The 17,381-nt window shown below is 60.7% G+C and overlaps 1 protein-coding gene across 6 annotated transcripts in view; it reads left to right on the top strand.

Moving 5' to 3' along the window:
- Positions 1-862: 862 nt before the first annotated feature.
- LTBP3 (latent transforming growth factor beta binding protein 3) overlaps positions 863-17,381 on the top strand; it is a 17,727-nt gene continuing 1,208 nt past the window's right edge. Inside the window, exons 1-26 of one of the 6 annotated variants that reach the window (XM_029208142.1) lie at positions 1,015-1,042; positions 1,567-1,649; positions 4,525-4,878; positions 5,001-5,203; positions 5,391-5,496; positions 5,721-5,813; positions 5,988-6,110; positions 6,608-6,766; positions 6,853-7,038; positions 7,585-7,601; positions 7,678-7,750; positions 7,928-8,017; positions 9,836-9,961; positions 10,046-10,177; positions 10,297-10,425; positions 10,665-10,787; positions 11,029-11,151; positions 13,909-14,031; positions 14,280-14,399; positions 15,261-15,389; positions 15,701-15,868; positions 16,057-16,140; positions 16,446-16,574; positions 16,679-16,816; positions 16,918-17,058; positions 17,190-17,351. In XM_029208142.1, the coding sequence (XP_029063975.1) occupies positions 1,586-1,649; positions 4,525-4,878; positions 5,001-5,203; positions 5,391-5,496; positions 5,721-5,813; positions 5,988-6,110; positions 6,608-6,766; positions 6,853-7,038; positions 7,585-7,601; positions 7,678-7,750; positions 7,928-8,017; positions 9,836-9,961; positions 10,046-10,177; positions 10,297-10,425; positions 10,665-10,787; positions 11,029-11,151; positions 13,909-14,031; positions 14,280-14,399; positions 15,261-15,389; positions 15,701-15,868; positions 16,057-16,140; positions 16,446-16,574; positions 16,679-16,816; positions 16,918-17,058; positions 17,190-17,351 (3,295 nt within the window). In that variant the 5' untranslated portion in view covers positions 1,015-1,042; positions 1,567-1,585. Of the gene's footprint in view, positions 1,650-4,524; positions 4,879-5,000; positions 5,204-5,390; positions 5,497-5,720; positions 5,814-5,987; positions 6,111-6,607; positions 6,767-6,852; positions 7,039-7,584; positions 7,602-7,677; positions 7,751-7,927; positions 8,018-9,835; positions 9,962-10,045; positions 10,178-10,296; positions 10,426-10,664; positions 10,788-11,028; positions 11,152-13,908; positions 14,032-14,279; positions 14,400-15,260; positions 15,390-15,700; positions 15,869-16,056; positions 16,141-16,445; positions 16,575-16,678; positions 16,817-16,917; positions 17,059-17,189; positions 17,352-17,381 lie in introns of all 6 variants that reach the window. The other 5 variants (XM_029208139.1, XM_029208136.1, XM_029208141.1 and 2 more) reach the window with 5 other exon arrangements.

Here is a 17,381-nt window from a genome sequence, read left to right as displayed (position 1 = left end):
GCCTGGCTCCTCTCCAGCCCTGACCAAACTCAAGGCCCCCCGCCAGCCCCTGCCAACCCCTGCCCTGGGGCCCTGCTGTGCCCCTCCCCAGCCCTGGGGCCCTCAAGCATCACCCCCCTCCTCCCGGCTGTTAGCCTGGGAAGGGGGCCAGGCCCTGAGCTCAGACCTTGGCGATTCCAGAGTGTCTGAGGCCCAGAGCCAGCCCCACCAGCCCGGCCAGACAAGGCGAAGGGGCGGGGGCAGGGTGGGCATCAGGAAGCCATTTAGAGGGGGGTTGGCAGGGAACCTGGATTTCAAGCTTTGTTCCATCTGCTCCTTTTCTGGACCCCGCGGGCTTCTTCCTGGGACCCCGCTGGGGCCCTGGCTAAGGGGTGCCCCCTCCTCGAGTCCTCTCCTCCAGGGGGAGTGGACCAGTACTAATAAGAAGTGACTTCGGGGTGGTGAGACCCCCACATGTGCAAGGGAGGCTGCGCCAGGGCTGAGGGGCGTGGGTTCCAGCCCCACCTGCTCCCGCTATCCGCGCGACCCTGGGGCAAGGCCCATCTTCCTACTCCAGCCTCGGTTTCCCACTTTGATGCTGCCGGGCGGAGGTGGGCGCGGGCCTTCCAGCCCCGCCCGGAGGAATCCGGCGGGGCGGCCAGCGGTCCCAGGTGAGGGCTCTCTGGAGCGGGCCCAGCGCGGCGGCGGCGGCGGGTTCCGGCGGGGCGGGCATCTGGGGCGGGGACCGCCCCCCAACCTCCACCCGCCCGCACACCCTCGCTCCCCCAGGCGGCAGCGACGACGCTTTAAACAGAAAAAAACTGTCTCCCTGGCTCGGGGCCAGCATCCCAGCCCCCCTCGCCGCCGCCGCGCCGTGCTCCAGCCAGGGAAAACAACTGCTCACTTCTCCCTGAGTCCGCCCCGCGCGCTCCCTGCTTCCCGGCGGCCGCGGGAGCCCAGCCCGGCCGGGGGAGGCGCGGAGCGGGCCGGCCGCCCGGCCTTCCTCTCCCCTCGCTCCTCCTCTCCGCTTCAACTTGCTCCGGCCTCCTCGCTCCGGCCTCAGGTTGGGGCCTCCGCAGGCCGTCGGCCCCGGCTCGTGGCTGGGCTCCTTCCCGGGGCGGTGGAAGTTTCTGGGCTCCCCGCAGTCCAGCCTCCATCTCTTTGCCTCTCACTGGGCCCGCGCCCGCGCCTGCTGTCCCCTCCCCGCGCGCTTCCTCCCATCCTCTCCCTCGCTGCCCTCTCTACTCCTCTCCCGGGGCTCCCGGCTTGCTGTTCCCCTCGGGCGCCGGGACCATCGCCCCTGCCCGGGCGCGCCCCCCGGGCTCTGCGGCCCCGGATGCCCGGTCCCCGTGGGGCTGCTGGCGGCCTGGCCCCTGAGATGCGTGGGGCCGGGGCGGCGGGGCTGCTGGCGCTGCTGCTGCTGCTGCTGCTGCTACTGCTGCTGGGCCCGGGCGGCGGGGCCGAGGGGGGGCCGGCGGGCGAGAGGGGCGCTGGCGGGGGCGGGGCGCTGGCCCGCGAGCGCTTCAAGGTGGTCTTTGCGCCGGTGATCTGCAAGCGAACCTGTCTCAAGGGCCAGTGTCGGGACAGTTGTCAGCAGGGCTCCAACATGACGCTCATCGGAGAGAACGGCCACAGCACCGATACGCTCACGGGCTCCGGCTTCCGCGTGGGTGAGGGCCGGGGACACGGGCAGGGGGAGCGGGGAAGGCAGGCACCTGGACAAATGCGGGGTACATGGCAGCGTAAGCCACGTAGGCCACGTGACCCTGGGGGTCGTGGGTTGAGAGAGCAGAGCCTGAGGGCCTGGGGCCCCAGGGGCTTCAGGGGGCTTGGGAGGCTGGAGTGCTGGGGCCAGAGTTGGGAGGGCTGCATGGAAGCCTGGACTTTACAGCTTTGGGTTGGCGTTGAGGCCTAAGGTGTGGGGTGATGCTGGGGTCCTGGATGACATAGGCCTCTAGGAAAGTGCTGGGTCCTGAGAGGGAGCCAGGGCCTGCAGCAGGGGCTTTTGAGGGATGTGAGCCGGGGGCAGGAGGTCTCAGAGAAGGGATAAGTATTCCCCCAAGAAACAGTCTTGCTGGAAGAAACAGGAAAAGTCTTTAAAAACTGTCTGAAGTAGGGCCTGCCAGTGGTAGACACCTGCATTCTCTGGGAGGAGGAGCTGAGGTCAGGGCTGGGAGTGAGGGAATTAGTTACTGGCAAGGTCTTAGAGGGGAGGGGTGTTGAGGCCTAACAAGTGGGGAGCAGGCCTGGAGGTAGGGGCTGGTTTGGGTCCTCAGCCTCTCCTCTTCCTGATGCCCCATCTATGCTTCCCCCATAAATCTTAACAGCTCTGCCTCAGAGTCTCCCCCCAACAAGCCGTGATAACTTCCCAGTTCCACCTGGAGTCCACCCCTTCCCCAACATCTCTCTGCAGAGGACCAGGCCTGGGCTCAGCTCTCCTCCCTCAGGGTCCTGTGGGCCAGGCTGGGGGAGGTGTCCCAGCAGTAATTGCCCTCCTGGACAGGGTAATTAGGCCAGGCCCAGGATGGCGCCAGCAAAACAGCCCCTCTTACACATTCCTATACTCATGTACCCACTCAGACCTGAGGAACCCCACAGATGTGGGGTTCTCATGAGACGCGCATGTGTGTCTGTCTGTGTGCGAGTGTGCACGTGCGTGCTTGCACGTGACACACCCACGGAGGTATGCCCGGCTTTGGAGTGGCACACTGGGATCAAGTACTTGTTTCTTTGTGTTGTCTTGGGTGCATGTCTGCAATCACTATGGGAGTGTTTATGTAAGCCTGTGTTGGTGTCAGAATGAGTCTGTGCATGTGTGTGTGATGAGATGGCTGTGCATGTGAGTATACGTGGGCCCGGCCTCCCAAGCCCCCTGGCCATCCTGCCCAGGCTGCTGTCTCCATCCATCCGTGCTGCCCACATCCCCCAGGCTCGGCGCCCAGGCCACAGTGGGCGGGTGTCACAGGGAGGTCACCCTCACCGCTATGGGTGACTCATTGGGAGGCAGGAAGGAGAGGATCCTGCCTCCCCCGGCCCAGGACACACCCCTTCTGCCCTGAGAGACTGGCCCCAAGAGGCCGGGCAGGATGGGCTGGGCTGGGCTGGGATGCTCTTAGCCAGGCCCCGATGGCCATGCACGTGGGCCATCCCTCTGAGGCCCTTCAGGTGTCCAGAGAGCCTCAGCCCCACCTTCCCATCCTGGGAAGTGAGGGCAGCTATGTGGCAGGCAGGAGAGGGGCTGGGCCTGGTGTGTGAGCTCAGGTCCCCAAGGCTGGATTTCAGATATGAGTGTGTGACAGAAAGACAGAGATCCCATCCTCTCACTGAGCCACTCCTTCATTCATTCCCCCAGCACCTCCTCTGGCACCCAGAGCTGAGGCAGAGGGTGGGTAGGATCTGAGGAAAGGCTCTCTTCCTGGGGGAGGAGCTGAGCCTGGAAGGATAAGATGTGAATATGCAGAGATGGGGGACAAGGCTCTGAGGGGGCGGGAAAGGCATGATTAAAGTCAGGGAGGCAGAAGATGTGGTACATTTGTAGGGGACGGGAGATGAGTCCTGGGGCATAGGGTGCACATGGAAAGAGCAGGGGGGGATGGGCTGAAAGAAGGTTCCTTCTGGGCCACGGAGAGCAAGGAAGCAAGCTGTGAGCAGGGGTGTGACTGTGCCAGAGCTTTGCCTGAAGCAAGTTTCTTTGGGGGCGCTTGGGATGTTGACAGGCAGGGGAGTGGCAGAGGGCATGGGGAGGAGGGAAGATGGATTATGAGATATTACAGAGGCCAGAACTGGCCCGAGTGGGAGCAGGAGAGATGGAGTATCAAGGCTCAGTTATGAGTGACTGGGCAGGTGGGGATTCCCAGTGGCGGTTCAAGGCCAAGTGGAGGTGGGGAGGCAAGATGCTGATTTCTGACAGGGTCCCCTGGGTGGAGGTGCTTAAGAGCGGTCCCGGAGAGGGATAGTTCAAGTTGGCAATGGTGAGGTGTGGGCCCTGGGATGGCAAGACCAAGAGAGGGAGGGACAGCCCAGAGAGGGCTGAATCAGGGGAAGAATTTAGGGGTGAGGAGGAGGAAGCACCAGAGAGAGATTGGATTTCCAGGAAAGGCCTAAGGGAGGGAAAGGCTATTCCGTCCTCCTCCTCCTCCTCATTTGCTACTACTTATTAAGGACCCACTGTGTATTGGGCACTACGCTAAGCATTTGTACAGGCATTGCCCCAGTTAATAGACAGGCCAGTCCTACAGATGAGGACACTGAGGCACAGAGAGGGGAAGTAAGTTGCTCAGGGCCACACAGTTGGCACATGGCCTCCTAGCTAGGATTTAAGTCCAAGACTTAAGACTCCAGTGGCCCCATGGGTATAAGGATGTTGGGGGACTTACAGGGTAGTGTGTGTGTGTGTGAGATGTGTTACAAAAACCAGCTTCCCAGGGAGGACAGAACTTCCCAAGGAAGCAGGGAGGAGGGGAAGAGACAGGATGTGGGTGAGGGACTGGGCCTGGGGGCTGGGACAGGGGTCTGCCTGGGCCCTGATCCACCTTTCCTCCCCAGTGGTGTGCCCTCTGCCCTGCATGAACGGCGGCCAGTGCTCCTCCCGAAACCAGTGCCTGTGTCCCCCGGACTTCACCGGTCGCTTCTGCCAGGTGCCCGCTGGAGGAGCCGGCGGGGGCACTGGCGGCTCAGGCCCTGGGCTTGGTCGGGCTGGGGCCCTGTCCACAGGCGCCCTGCCTCCCCTGGCTCCGGAAGGCGAGTCTGTGGCCAGCAAGCACGCCATCTACGCGGTCCAGGTGATCGCCGATCCGCCGGGGCCCGGGGAGGGGCCCCCTGCCCAGCATGCAGCCTTCCTGGTGCCCCTCGGGCCAGGACAGATCTCAGCGGAAGGTACCAGGCAACGGGCAGACCCTGGTAGGCCGAGGCGGGTGGGCAGTAGGGTGGCAGGTCCCGGGCGGAAGCCAGCCCTGGAGGACCTCCACACTGCCAACCTGCCCTGCGGGGCAGCCCTGAAGCCGCTGTGCCCCGCCCCCCAGTGCAGGCCCCACCCCCTGTGGTGAACGTGCGCGTCCACCACCCGCCCGAGGCCTCCGTCCAAGTGCACCGCATCGAAGGGCCCAACGCCGAGGGCCCGGCCCCCTCCCAGCACCTGCTGCCGCACCCCAAGCACCCGCATCCTCGGCCACCCACCCAGAAGCCCCTGGGCCGCTGCTTCCAGGACACGCTGCCCAAGCAACCCGTGAGTGAATCCACAGTCGCCGCTGGACCGGCCCTTCAGTCTCTCAGGGCTGCCCTGTTCCAACCCACGCGGATTGCTCAAAACTGGGGGTGTCCTGCAGGTTGAGTGGAGGAGGAAAAGGGCCTCAGGAGGGAGGCCAGGTGGGGGCTGGGCACCCTGTAACCCCTGTCCACACTCCTCTCCCTAGTGTGGCAGCAATCCCCTCCCCGGCCTCACCAAGCAGGAAGACTGCTGTGGAAGCATCGGCACAGCCTGGGGCCAGAGCAAGTGCCACAAGTGCCCCCAGCTGCAGTGTGAGTGCCTCGGCTCAGTGAGACCTCCCTCCCACTCCTCACAGGGTGGTTCCGCCGACACCCCTCTCAGCCCTGCAGTGGGAGACTCCAGTCCAAGCAGCCTGAGCCTCTCACTGCCCACCCAATTCCCCTCAGCGTCCCACCCTGCCTGTCTCCAGTGCCCTCCCTTCCCTCTCTGCAGGCCCCCCAAGGTCCTCTCCTGCCATGCTCTCCTCTCTCTGCAGACACAGGGGTGCAGAAGCCAGGGCCCGTACGTGGGGAGGTGGGCACTGACTGCCCCCAGGGCTACAAGAGGCTCAACAGCACACACTGCCAGGGTACAGCCAGCTGGAGACTCTGTGGGCTGGAGGGGTAGGCCCGTTGTCACTGGAGGAGGTCCTACGGTGGACAAGGGGGGCGGTGGGGCAGGGGCAGAACCCTGAGGTTCTTGGAGCAGCTTGCTGTCACCCTATGGCCCCAGACTGGAGGGACCAAACTCTCACTTACCACAGACATCAATGAGTGCGCGATGCCAGGCATGTGTCGCCATGGTGACTGCCTCAACAACCCTGGCTCCTATCGCTGTGTCTGCCCACCTGGCCATAGCTTGGGCCCCTCCCGCACACAGTGCATTGGTGAGACTGGGGGATCCTTGGAGGTCACAAAGCATGGGTGGGAGGTTAAGCCTCCAAACAGTAAGGATCAGAGGTCACAGAAGTCAGAGTGAGGTCAAGGGTTGACTGCAGGTGAAACAAGGCCCAGAGCAGATAGGGTCAGGGATCAGTGGGTTCAGGAGTTGCATGAGATCTGGGGTTAGAGGTCGCATGGGGTCAGGGATTATATGGAGTCAAGGTCATATGAGACCATGGGCTTGATGAGTGGGAGGGATAAAGTCTAGAGCAGCTAGAATCAGGGGTCAATGGGGTCAGTGGTCACCGAAGTTTCAGGTGTTACATTAGGTCAGAATAACACAGGTTTCAGGGGTCATGTGAATTCAGGGTCACGTGCGATCAGGGGCCACATGAGGATTAAGCGTTGTCTGGGCCAGAGAGGCAAGGTCTGGAGCAGACGGGAAGGGGGATGTGGGCAGTGTTCAGGTCCAGATGCCCATGCCCACCACTGGCCTCTGCAGCGGACAAGCCAGAGGAGAAGAGCCTATGTTTCCGCCTGGTCAGCCCTGAGCACCAGTGCCAGCACCCGCTGACCACGCGCCTCACCCGCCAACTCTGCTGCTGCAGTGTTGGCAAGGCCTGGGGCACCAGGTGCCAGCGCTGCCCAGCTGATGGCACTGGTGAGCCTGGGGCATTTGTGGCTGGGGGGCTGTCTGTGTGCCTATCCAGGAAATGCTCACTTCTCTGCCCCTTGCTCTGGCCGCAGCTGCCTTCAAGGAGATCTGTCCAGCTGGGAAGGGGTACCACATCCTCACCTCCCACCAGACACTCACCATTCAGGGCGAAAGTGACTTCTCCCTTTTCCTGCACCCTGATGGGCCACCCAAGCCCCAGCAGCTCCCTGAGAGCCCCAGCCGGGCACCACCACCTGAGGACACAGAGGAAGAGAGAGGTCTGGCCTGACCCCTCCTGTTACCTGACAGTTGCTGAACCCCTAGGTCTGACACCTTGACCCTTGATCCACGGATATGACCTGAGTCTAACCTCTAACTCCTAGTCCCAGACCAGCACTGACCCCCAGAGCTGATACTCTGACGCCTAACCAATGTTGTAACTAACCCCAGAATTAACCCCTGATCAACAGAATTTGACCATTTATTGCCCTCCAGATTCAATCTTCTGACTCCAGGACCCCTTTGATTTCCAGACCAGGGCACTAATGCAGCTCAAATGCTGCCCCTAGATCTGACCTTCTGACCGCTGACCCAGGGATTTGACCCTGGCTATAACCTCCCAAGCCAAGGACCTTGTCCAACCATTGCTTCACTGACCTGTGATGGAAACACTCCCTGACCTCAGGATCTAACCCTTGATGCTTGATCCAGACATGATCGTTGAACTCTTAGGGACCCTGACCACAAATACCCAAGTGCCAATCCCAGATTTGACTCCCTTCTCCCAGCCCAACACTTAATGGCCCCATCTTCTTCCCTTTTAGGGGTGAGCACAGACTCAGTGAGTATGAGAGCCCAGGTGGGAGGGGCAGGGAGGCCAAGGAGACACAGAGGGCTCATGTTGCTGTCACCCGCAGCCAGTGATCGAAGAGCAGTCCTCGCAGCAGAGCCACCCGCCTGTCACCACATCTCCTGCCCGGCCCTACCCTGGTGAGCTGGGCACCGTAGGAACCAGTCCTCAAGGGCTGTCACTGCCAGGGAAGTTCACAGTCTAGGCACCAGGGGGCGGTGAAGCTGGGTGTGAAGTTCCCAGCCGGTGACCTGCGGAGAGAGGGGCGGCGCTCCCAGCTTCCTCACCAGCTGACGAGCGTGCCCTGCTGCCCGCAGAGCTGATCTCCCGGCCCTCGCCACCCTGGTTCCTGCCCGACTTGCCCCCGTCCCGAAGTGCGGTAGAGATCGCCCCTACTCAGGTCACAGGTAAGACCCGCCCACCTAGGCCACGCCCGAGGTAAGCCACGCCCCTAACAGTTTTCCTCCTCCCTTACCCCCTTCAATCATTCCCGAGCACTAAAACATCCAGGGTTTACTGTGTGCCAGGCCCTGGGCTGGGCGCTGTGGAAGCCTCGGTGTGCAGCAGAGATCCCACTCTGCCCTCAACTGATCGGGGTATTATTGTGGTCAGCCCAGGCCAAAGGCATTTATTCATATATTCTACAACTATTTATTGAGCACCTACTATGTGTAGGCACTGTTTAAGTGCTGGGGATACAGTAATAAGCAAAACAGACAAAAGTTCCCTATCCTTGTGGAGTAGACAGACAACAAACAGATCAATGAGTCTAAATCTGGTATGTCTCATAAATGCTATGAAAAAAAAATAGAGAAGAAGGAAGGAAGGCTGGGCGGAGGAGGTGGGGGGTGATAAGATGCACGGTGGCAATGAGAGAAGGCTTTCTGAGCAGGGCTTTAAAGATTGTTAGAAATTAACAACGAGAAGTGGGAAAGAAATGGGCGGGTTGGGAAAAAGGACATTCCAGTTTGGGCAGAAGTTTGGGCAAAGGCATGGAAACATGAAACCCTGGTTTCATGGAGCGGGGAGAAACCACACACACAGATCAGTGTTTCTGAACTAGGGGAGGACCGGCTCAGGGAGCCTTGTTAAGAGGCTTGGGTTTGATCCCAAAGGCTGTGGGAAGTGTCTGCAGGGTTTTGGGCATCGTAATAATTGCTAGCTATGGCTGAACAGTTGCCCTGGGCCAGGCACTGACTGAAGAGTTTTACATACTAAATACCGTTTACCCTTCTCATACTCTGTGAAGTGGGCACTGTTAGCCTCGCTTTCCAGATGAGAAAATTGCGGTTAAGGGAGGTTCAGGGACTGGTCCCAGGTCACACAGCTGAGCCAGATTCAAGCCCATGTCTCTGTGGACTCCAAAGCCACAAGGAAGCCACCAGCCTGGTTGAAAACCGGAGGTTAGATGAGCTCCTGGTGGAAGGTGACTGCCCTGGAAGTCTGCACAGGCTAGGAACCACCCAGGGACAGTCTGGGGGCTGTGGGAATGTGGAGGAAGAGACACATGCTGAGGCTTCTCAGAGGAGGGGGTGTTAAGGATGCCTAGGGAGAGGCATCTCAAAGAGAACAGCCTGCAAGAGCCCACTGGCCAGGTGTGTTTGGGAAAGGGTAGAGTTCAGCATCAAGGCCTGGGCTGCATGGGGCAGGGCTCAGGGGCGGGACCACAACGGGGAGAGGTGGAGGCACGAAGTACTAGGAATCGTAGGAAATAGGGTGAGGAGGATTCCTGGATCTGACCACTTATGCACAACCATGTGCGAGCCAGGATTCCCAGGAAACCAGCTCCTGTCTGCCTTGGGAGGGGGAGGAAAACCACTGTTCTGGAATGGGGGGGGGCAGGTCCCTAAGGCAAAGGGTGTTGGTTCACTGATCTAGAGGATGTTTGTGTGGGTGAGGCTGCAGGGTTTGAGGTATTGAGGTTACTGGGGTCAGGGTATCATAAGTGGGGATAGAAGTATCAAGGTTTCCTGGAGTTGAGGAGATAGGGATGTCAGGGACCTGGGGTCATGGTTTGGGGCTGCCGGAGGTTGTGATGTTGGGGTTATCTGTGATGGAGGTGTAGGGAATCCTAGGATTGGAGCACCCGAGCTTAGGGTGCGGCCCGGCCCAGGTATCCGGGTCGTTAGTAATGGGCTATCCAGGTCCTCCCTGGGGACGTGGCAGAAAGTGAATGCTCCCTGCCTGGACCCCTGACCTATCGCCCCACCCCCCAACCCCGGCAGAGACGGACGAGTGCCGACTGAACCAGAACATCTGTGGCCACGGGGAGTGCGTCCCGGGACCCTCGGACTATTCCTGCCATTGTAACCCGGGCTACCGGTCGCATCCGCAGCACCGCTACTGCGTGGGTGAGCGTGGCGAGTGAGTGGCGCGGGGGCGGCCCTGGCTCCCGACGGACCTCTGACGCCTCCCCGCCCGCGCGCCCTTCTCAGACGTGAACGAGTGCGAGGCGGAGCCGTGCGGCGCCGGGAGGGGAATCTGCATGAACACCGGCGGCTCCTACAACTGCCACTGCAACCGCGGCTACCGCCTGCACGTCGGCGCCGGGGGGCGCTCGTGCGTGGGTGAGCACGGCCGGGCCGGGGGTGGCGCTGGGGCTAGGTGGACCCGGGGGGCTCTCCCGACCGCATGTAATCCCCTCCGCCGCCTTGCACTCCCCTCGCGCCTCCTTCCTCCCGCTCAGACCTGAACGAGTGTGCCAAGCCCCACCTGTGCGGCGACGGCGGCTTCTGCATCAACTTTCCCGGTCACTACAAGTGCAACTGCTACTCCGGTTACCGGCTCAAAACCTCTCGACCGCCCGTGTGCGAAGGTGGGGAAGACCCCATCCAGACCGCCGGGGATCCTCAGCGGTCCCTTGGCCTGGGGTGGGGGCGGAGGGCCTCACCCCCGTCTCAACCCAGCTCTGGGCCTCTCAGAGGTTTCGGTCCGGAGCCCAGAGGGCCTGCTTCGCCTTGTCGATTTGTGACGAAGGGAGGCCCTGCCGAGGACGCTGAGCGCCTGGCCGGCCACGTTGTCCCCAAACGAGTCGTCTTCCTCCCTACTGTGCAGACATCGACGAGTGCCGAGACCCTAGCTCCTGCCCAGATGGCAAATGCGAGAACAAGCCTGGGAGCTTCAAGTGCATTGCCTGTCTGCCTGGCTACCGCAGCCAGGGGGGCGGGGCCTGCCGCGGTAAGGGCGAGGCGTGGGTTCGGGGTAGGGTAGGGGGCGGGGCCTCGAAAGCAAATGGGCGGGGCCCTTCGGGAGTCGCCCATGTGATGGAGCGGGGCTAATAGCGGTGGAAGTCACCTCCAGACTGGGCGTCCTTCCCGGGAGTAGAGGAATCCCCCCATCCCGGGCGGAGGGGGCTCCCACCCCCTCACAGTGCATCATCCGGTGGGGCGGAATCCGAGGCGAGCCTTCTCCGCTGCAGACGTGAACGAGTGCGCCGAGGGCAGCCCCTGCTCTCCCGGCTGGTGCGAGAACCTCCCGGGCTCCTTCCGCTGCACGTGCGCCCAGGGCTATGCGCCCGCGCCGGATGGCCGCAGTTGCCTGGGTGAGCTCCAGCCCTCCCCGCCCTGCCACCCGCCACCCATTCACGCGCCGAAGCTGGGGACTGGGTCACCCCGTCTGTCGGACGGGTGGGCAGGAGGTAGCTAATTCACAGACACCGCCCCTTCACTGATCCACTCACTACTTTCGTCAGCGGACCTGGCGGAGGAGGGGGCGACCAGAATTTCTACGTAGGAAGGATCTTAGGAGGCAAAGCTTGAAGCTGCGTTTGCAAAGCACGTTACTTAAATTTGAGCGGGGAAAAAAGATATAAAAGAAAGGGGATGTTAGTAGTCCCCCCGACACTAATGTTTCTTATGTATCAGGAGGAAGGCTGAGGGCTGGGATTCAGAGAAACTGGAGAACAATAGACACCAACTGTAGAGCGCAGAGCTGTAGGACTGGATGGAGTTTGGGTGTTCCTGGGAAACCTCAGCGGGGCTGGGAGAAGGGGAGGTCTGAGTGCTCTTAAAGGATCAACAGGAGTTAACCAAGCGAAGAAAGGTGAGAGGGAAGAGCATGCCAGGCGCAGCGCCAGCGAAGTCAGAGGCAAACACCAGCACGGAGTGTACAGGGAATGTAAGGTGTAAGCAGGGGATGGGGGCTGAGGCTGGCCGGTGAGGGGCAGGTCCCCACGCCCTGAAGGGCCCACCTAAGCCCTGCCCAGGAGGTTGAGCTTCACCCTGAGGTTATTAGGAGGCACCTGAAGCATTTTAAGGGGAAGAATGGCAAGACTGGCCATTTGTTTTAGAAAGTTCCCTGATGCCCATTGTGGAGAGTGGCTGGAGGTCTGGTGGGGACTCAGGACAGAGACAGTGGTGGACCTGATGAGAATAGAGGCCTAAGGATGGTCATGAGGTTATGTGATATTAGAGAAATATTAGAACGCGTTACCTGGGCTGCTTGTTAACTGGATGTCAAGGTGAAGGAGAGAGGGGAGTAAGGGATCCTTAGGTTTCCAGTTTGGGTGAGTCAGTGGGTTCTGCTCACTGGGATAGGGTCCCCTGGGGTGGGGCATGTTTGAGAAGGAAGACATTAAGTTTCATGTTGGACAGTTGAGCGGGTGGTCCCTGTGGGCCTTTCAGCTGGCAATGCCAGCAGAGGGTGGGCCATACTGATTGGAAACCTTGGGCCAGACACACCCAACTGGAACTGTGTATTGTGGGGGTGTGGATCCTTGGGGTGTCACTGGGAGGGTGTGAAGCCTTGGGGGTGTGCCCTGGGAGGAGCTGTGGAGACTTGAGGCATCACTGGGGGTGTATGGAGCCTCGGGGTAGGCACTGGGGAGAGCTGTGGAGTCTTGGGGTGTGAACTGGGGGCATGTGGAGCCTTGGGGTGCAGTCAAGGATGGTGGGTCCGGTGAGGGGAGCCTTGGCAGAGCCTTGTGGATACTGCCACGTCGGTAGAAGGCAGGGGAATCGGAGCAGGAGGTGGCGGAGCAGAGGTGGTGGGAGGGCCCAGGGAGCACTAGCTGAGAAGCTGGGGAGCGGAGGCATGCAGGGAAGAGGAGGATGAGGTAAATGCAACAGAGAGCTTCTTGTAAAATAAGGACTAGCTGGGGAGACGAGAAGGTCCTTGGTGGCCTTGGCAGGGGAGCTTCCGTGGCATGACGGGAGGCCAGAAGATGCAGGTAGCAAGTGAGGAGGAGTGAGACCTGGGATCACCAGAGTGGGGCGTAGGCTGTAGGCTGAGGGGCACAGTAGAGGTTTGGAAATGCCCAAGAGCACGGGGGCTACCTAGGGGCTTTCCAGTGTCAAGGCTTGAGAGGAGGAGGAGAGGGTAGCGCTAGCCATGCTGAGGATCTGGCTGGGCTGGAAGCCAGAGGGAGTGGAGTGGCCCAGGGTGCTCAGCTTGGTGGCTGGCTCCAGCTCCGCTCAGCACCCAGGATCCTGAGAAGCAGGCTGGGGCTCTGACTTTGCCAGACCAGTGAGGAGGAAGGAGAGGTGTTCATGGGCCCTTGCTAGAGGAGGTAGAGTTGGGGGCTTGAGAACAGCGGAGGCAGTGGGAAGGAAGCTGCATCTGAGATGTCCAAGAGGGGGCAGATCCCAGCCCCTTGTATCGAGAGTGAGTGGCTGGCATTGAGGTGAAGGTCACAGAAACTGAGGGATGAAGGACTGTAAGGTCAGAGGCTGGGCCTGGCTGTCCAAATGGACGTTGAAAACTCCGAGGATGGGGAGGAAGAGAGAGGGAGAGGGGCTAGGAAGGTGGGTGCTGACAGCAATAGAGAGGCTGGCGTGGGGGCCAAGTGCACCTCAGAGGAAGAGTGTGGTTTGAAAGGGGTCTGGGGTGTGGGCAACGACCAGCTTCCACCAGAAAGGACTGCAGAGAAGCATGCTCTCAGAGCCAAGTCCCTTTACTGCACAAGCAGAACAAGTTTATTCTGTGAGACCAAAGATATAGGGGAGCTTATTTACATGGGAAGGAAGGCAGCCACGGCAGGTGGGAGAAGGGCAAGAGCAGCCGTAAGAGCAGTTGGGGCAAAAGGAAGCCCAGGGCAGAATGGGATTGTTTGGTGAGAACAGATGAAGGATGGGGAGGCCTGAGTTCTTTGGAATCATACGTGCCCAGGGTTCCTGGCAGCACCTGGTCTGGTCGTTAGGGCATAGTGTGCCACACAGGAGCAGAGTGAGGGTCCCATGCTTTTCTCCAGCTCCACTCACCTCAGCTCTGGTGCTCTAGGCCATGGGCAGGAGTGGGAAAAGGGTAGCAGAGGCCCAAGACCATCCCATCCTGGCCCTCTGACAGCCCCTGTGCCCCATAGATGTGGATGAGTGTGAGGCTGGGGACGTGTGTGACAACGGCATCTGCACCAACACGCCAGGCTCCTTCCAGTGTCAGTGCCTCTCTGGCTACCATCTGTCAAGGGACCGGAGCCACTGTGAGGGTGAGGGGGCCCTTGAGCTGGGGGGCTGACCTGTTCCTCCCTATCCCAAGACCTCCACTGCCCAGGCCCCAAGCCCAGGGGCTACCTGTAAACAAGCCAGGCACTCCCATGGCCAGCCCCCATCCAGATGCAAGATGAGGCCTGGGGTGTGGGCCCTACCCAGGGCTCTTTGGGAAGCCTTGGAAGCCTCAGGCTGTGTTTGATTGGGCTTAGCCCCTGAGATTCTCCCCCTCTTTGATTCCCTACAGACATTGATGAGTGTGACTTTCCCGCAGCCTGCATTGGGGGTGATTGCATCAACACCAATGGCTCCTATCGATGTCTCTGTCCCCAGGGGCATCGGCTGGTAGGCGGCCGGAAGTGCCAAGGTATGGGGGGATTGGCTGAGAGCTCCCGAGGAGCAATGGCAGGCAGCAGTAATCTCCTAGACACACTATTGATCTGTCTTTCCATCCATCCATCCACTCACTCATCCTTCTACTCTTTCACTGAAAATAACAACAGCGATAATGACAGTAATTAACGGTGCTTATTACTGTGTGCCAAATCACCCCTATATGCATTCATCCAACAAGAGTTTACTGAGCATCTAATATTTGCCAGGTTCTGTGCTATATACTAGATATTGAGCAATGACCCAGGGCTCCCAGCTGGGGGAGACTGACATGTAAATTGATTCTTACAGTTCAGGGTGCTGGGTGCCAAAAGAGGTCTGGACTAGTGATTTATTCCAACAGTTGAATTGGAACTTGAAGCATAAATAGGGTTCCCTAAAGCATAAATAGATTCCCTAAGCAGAGAAAAGCATGGGATGGTATTCCAGGCCCAAAGAACAGTATTTGCAAAGCACAGAGATCCGGAAGAAACTAGTTGTGTTTTAAGGGAGAGTAGACACCTATGCCCTAAACACAGAGCTGAGGGTGTTGGTGGTTTAGAGTAAAGGGTGATGAGACTTAAAGATATTGGGAGACCAAACTGAAAGTCCCCAAATGCTGAGCTGAGAGTTAGGACTTCATTCTGTTAGGTTTTATGAAGAATAATACATTGAGTGTGCACACAACTACCCACATGCACAGACAGACGCGAGTGGATTTCCTGTCGTGTGTACTTTGAAGTCACAGTGGAAATTCAGGTTCTGATCTTGTGTGAGGCCCTTGAGGCATACTCCCGGGCAAAGAGGGGCTCATTTCCCTCTGAGTGATTCTTTCTGCTCACCTCACTCCCTGAAGACATAGATGAGTGCAGCCAGGACCCGGGTCTGTGCCTTCCCCATGGGGCCTGTGAGAACCTGCAGGGCTCCTACGTTTGCATCTGCGATGAAGGCTTCATGCCCACCCAGGACCAGCACGGCTGTGAGGGTGAGTGCCCTCTCGGCTTCCTCCTCAATCTAGACAACTCCCTTGAGCTGCAGCTGGGGCTCAGAGTTGTATCCTGGTCCCACCCTCTGGAATGTGGCAAACAGGAAGAAATCTCTTTTTGCCTGGGAGAGCCCGGTGGGGCCAGACCTCGCAGGAGGGCCCTGAATGCCACAGTGAGGATGGAGCTTGGCTTTCACAGTGCAGCTAAGGGGAGCCAGGGGATGTGGGGGAATAGAGGGATGAGGTTAGTGGGCAGCGTGGACAGGCAAAGACATTCTGCAGGAACCTGAGCTGCTCTCCCCTCCCCTCAGAGGTGGAGCAGCCCCACCACAAGAAGGAGTGCTACCTTAACTTCGATGACACCGTGTTCTGCGACAGTGTACTGGCCACCAATGTCACCCAGCAGGAGTGCTGCTGCTCCCTGGGGGCTGGCTGGGGAGACCACTGCGAGATCTATCCCTGCCCAGTCTACAGCTCAGGTCAGGAGCCGGGCAGGCCCTTTCCTTTTTCAGAGCCTCAGTTTCTTCATTTGGAAACGGACTGGGGGAGAGAGCCCCTCCCTGGGTAGGTGGGAAATGAGGCGAGAGCTCCGACCTGTGCCCGACAGCCAGCACACACGCGCTCAATCCTGCCTCCTTCCTTCCCCACGGCCACTATCTCGCTGTAGCTGAGTTCCACAGCCTTTGCCCGGACGGGAAGGGCTACACCCAGGACAACAACATTGTCAACTATGGCATCCCAACCCACCGTGGTAAGCCCCAACACGGCTCCGCCCACCTGGCATGCCCTGCTCCGCCCGCCGAGGTTTGGACCGCCCCAATCCCGCCAGTGCTTGTCAGTGGCGGGTACTGGGGTAAGGCCCGCCCACTCCCTCACCGACTGCCCCGCCCCTCCACAAAGCCCCGCCCCATCACTCTTACGTCAGCATTCGGAAAAGCCCCTCGTACAGAGTTTTCGTCCCTTCCACCGTAAGCCGCACCCACACGTTCTCTGCTGCGGGGCCTAAGTGGCCCCGCAGGTAGAGGGCGAGGGCGCCCACGGCCTGTCACCCCGCAGACATCGACGAATGCATATTGTTTGGGGCGGAGATCTGCAAGGAGGGCAAGTGCGTGAACACGCAGCCCGGCTACGAGTGCTATTGCAAGCAAGGCTTCTACTACGACGGGAACCTCCTGGAATGCGTGGGTGAGTGCAGCCGGCCCCCGTGGCCGCGGGAAAGCAGCCGGGAGACACGCACAATCACCCGACTCGGGGCCGGTTCCTACCACTCGCGCTTTTCCTCCCCTCAGACGTGGACGAGTGCTTGGACGAGTCTAACTGCCGGAATGGAGTGTGTGAGAACACGCGCGGTGGCTACCGCTGCGCCTGCACGCCCCCGGCCGAGTACAGCCCGGCGCAGCGCCAGTGTCTGAGCCCAGAGGAGATGGGTGAGGCTCGGGTCGGCCAGCTGGGGAAACAGGAGGGAGGCTGGCCGAGCCGAGCCGTGACTTCCACCCCTACCCACCCATCATCCCCTCGCTGCCCGTAGACGTGGACGAGTGCCAGGACCCCGCAGCCTGCCGCCCTGGCCGCTGCGTCAACCTGCCGGGCTCCTACCGCTGCGAGTGCCGCCCGCCCTGGGTGCCCGGGCCCTCTGGCCGCGACTGCCAGCTCCCCGAGAGCCCGGCCGGTGAGGGCAAGGGTCATCTTGGGCTCTCCAGAGCCCTGTCCGCCGCCTGGAGACCCGGAGCCGCGGTTCCCCCGAGGGTGGGTTGGAGCGGGGGAGGGCGCTCCTCCCTGACGCCGGGTCCCCCTCCGCAGAGCGTGCCCCGGAGCGGCGGGACGTGTGCTGGAGCCAGCGCGGAGAGGACGGCATGTGTGCGGGCCCCCTGGCCGGTCCCGCCCTCACCTTCGACGACTGCTGCTGTCGCCAGGGCCGAGGTTGGGGAGCCCAGTGCCGCCCGTGCCCGCCGCGCGGCGCCGGTGAGCCGGCCCGGGAGGGGTTGCCCGGTA

The sequence above is a fragment of the Monodon monoceros genome, unplaced genomic scaffold (assembly GCF_005190385.1).
Source record: "Monodon monoceros isolate NGI ecotype Baffin Bay Population unplaced genomic scaffold, NGI_Narwhal_1 Super_Scaffold_7, whole genome shotgun sequence".
In the NCBI taxonomy this organism is placed as follows: domain Eukaryota; kingdom Metazoa; phylum Chordata; class Mammalia; order Artiodactyla; family Monodontidae; genus Monodon; species Monodon monoceros.
Note: the sequence above shows the minus strand (reverse complement) of the source record. Positions and strands in the feature narration are given on the sequence as shown.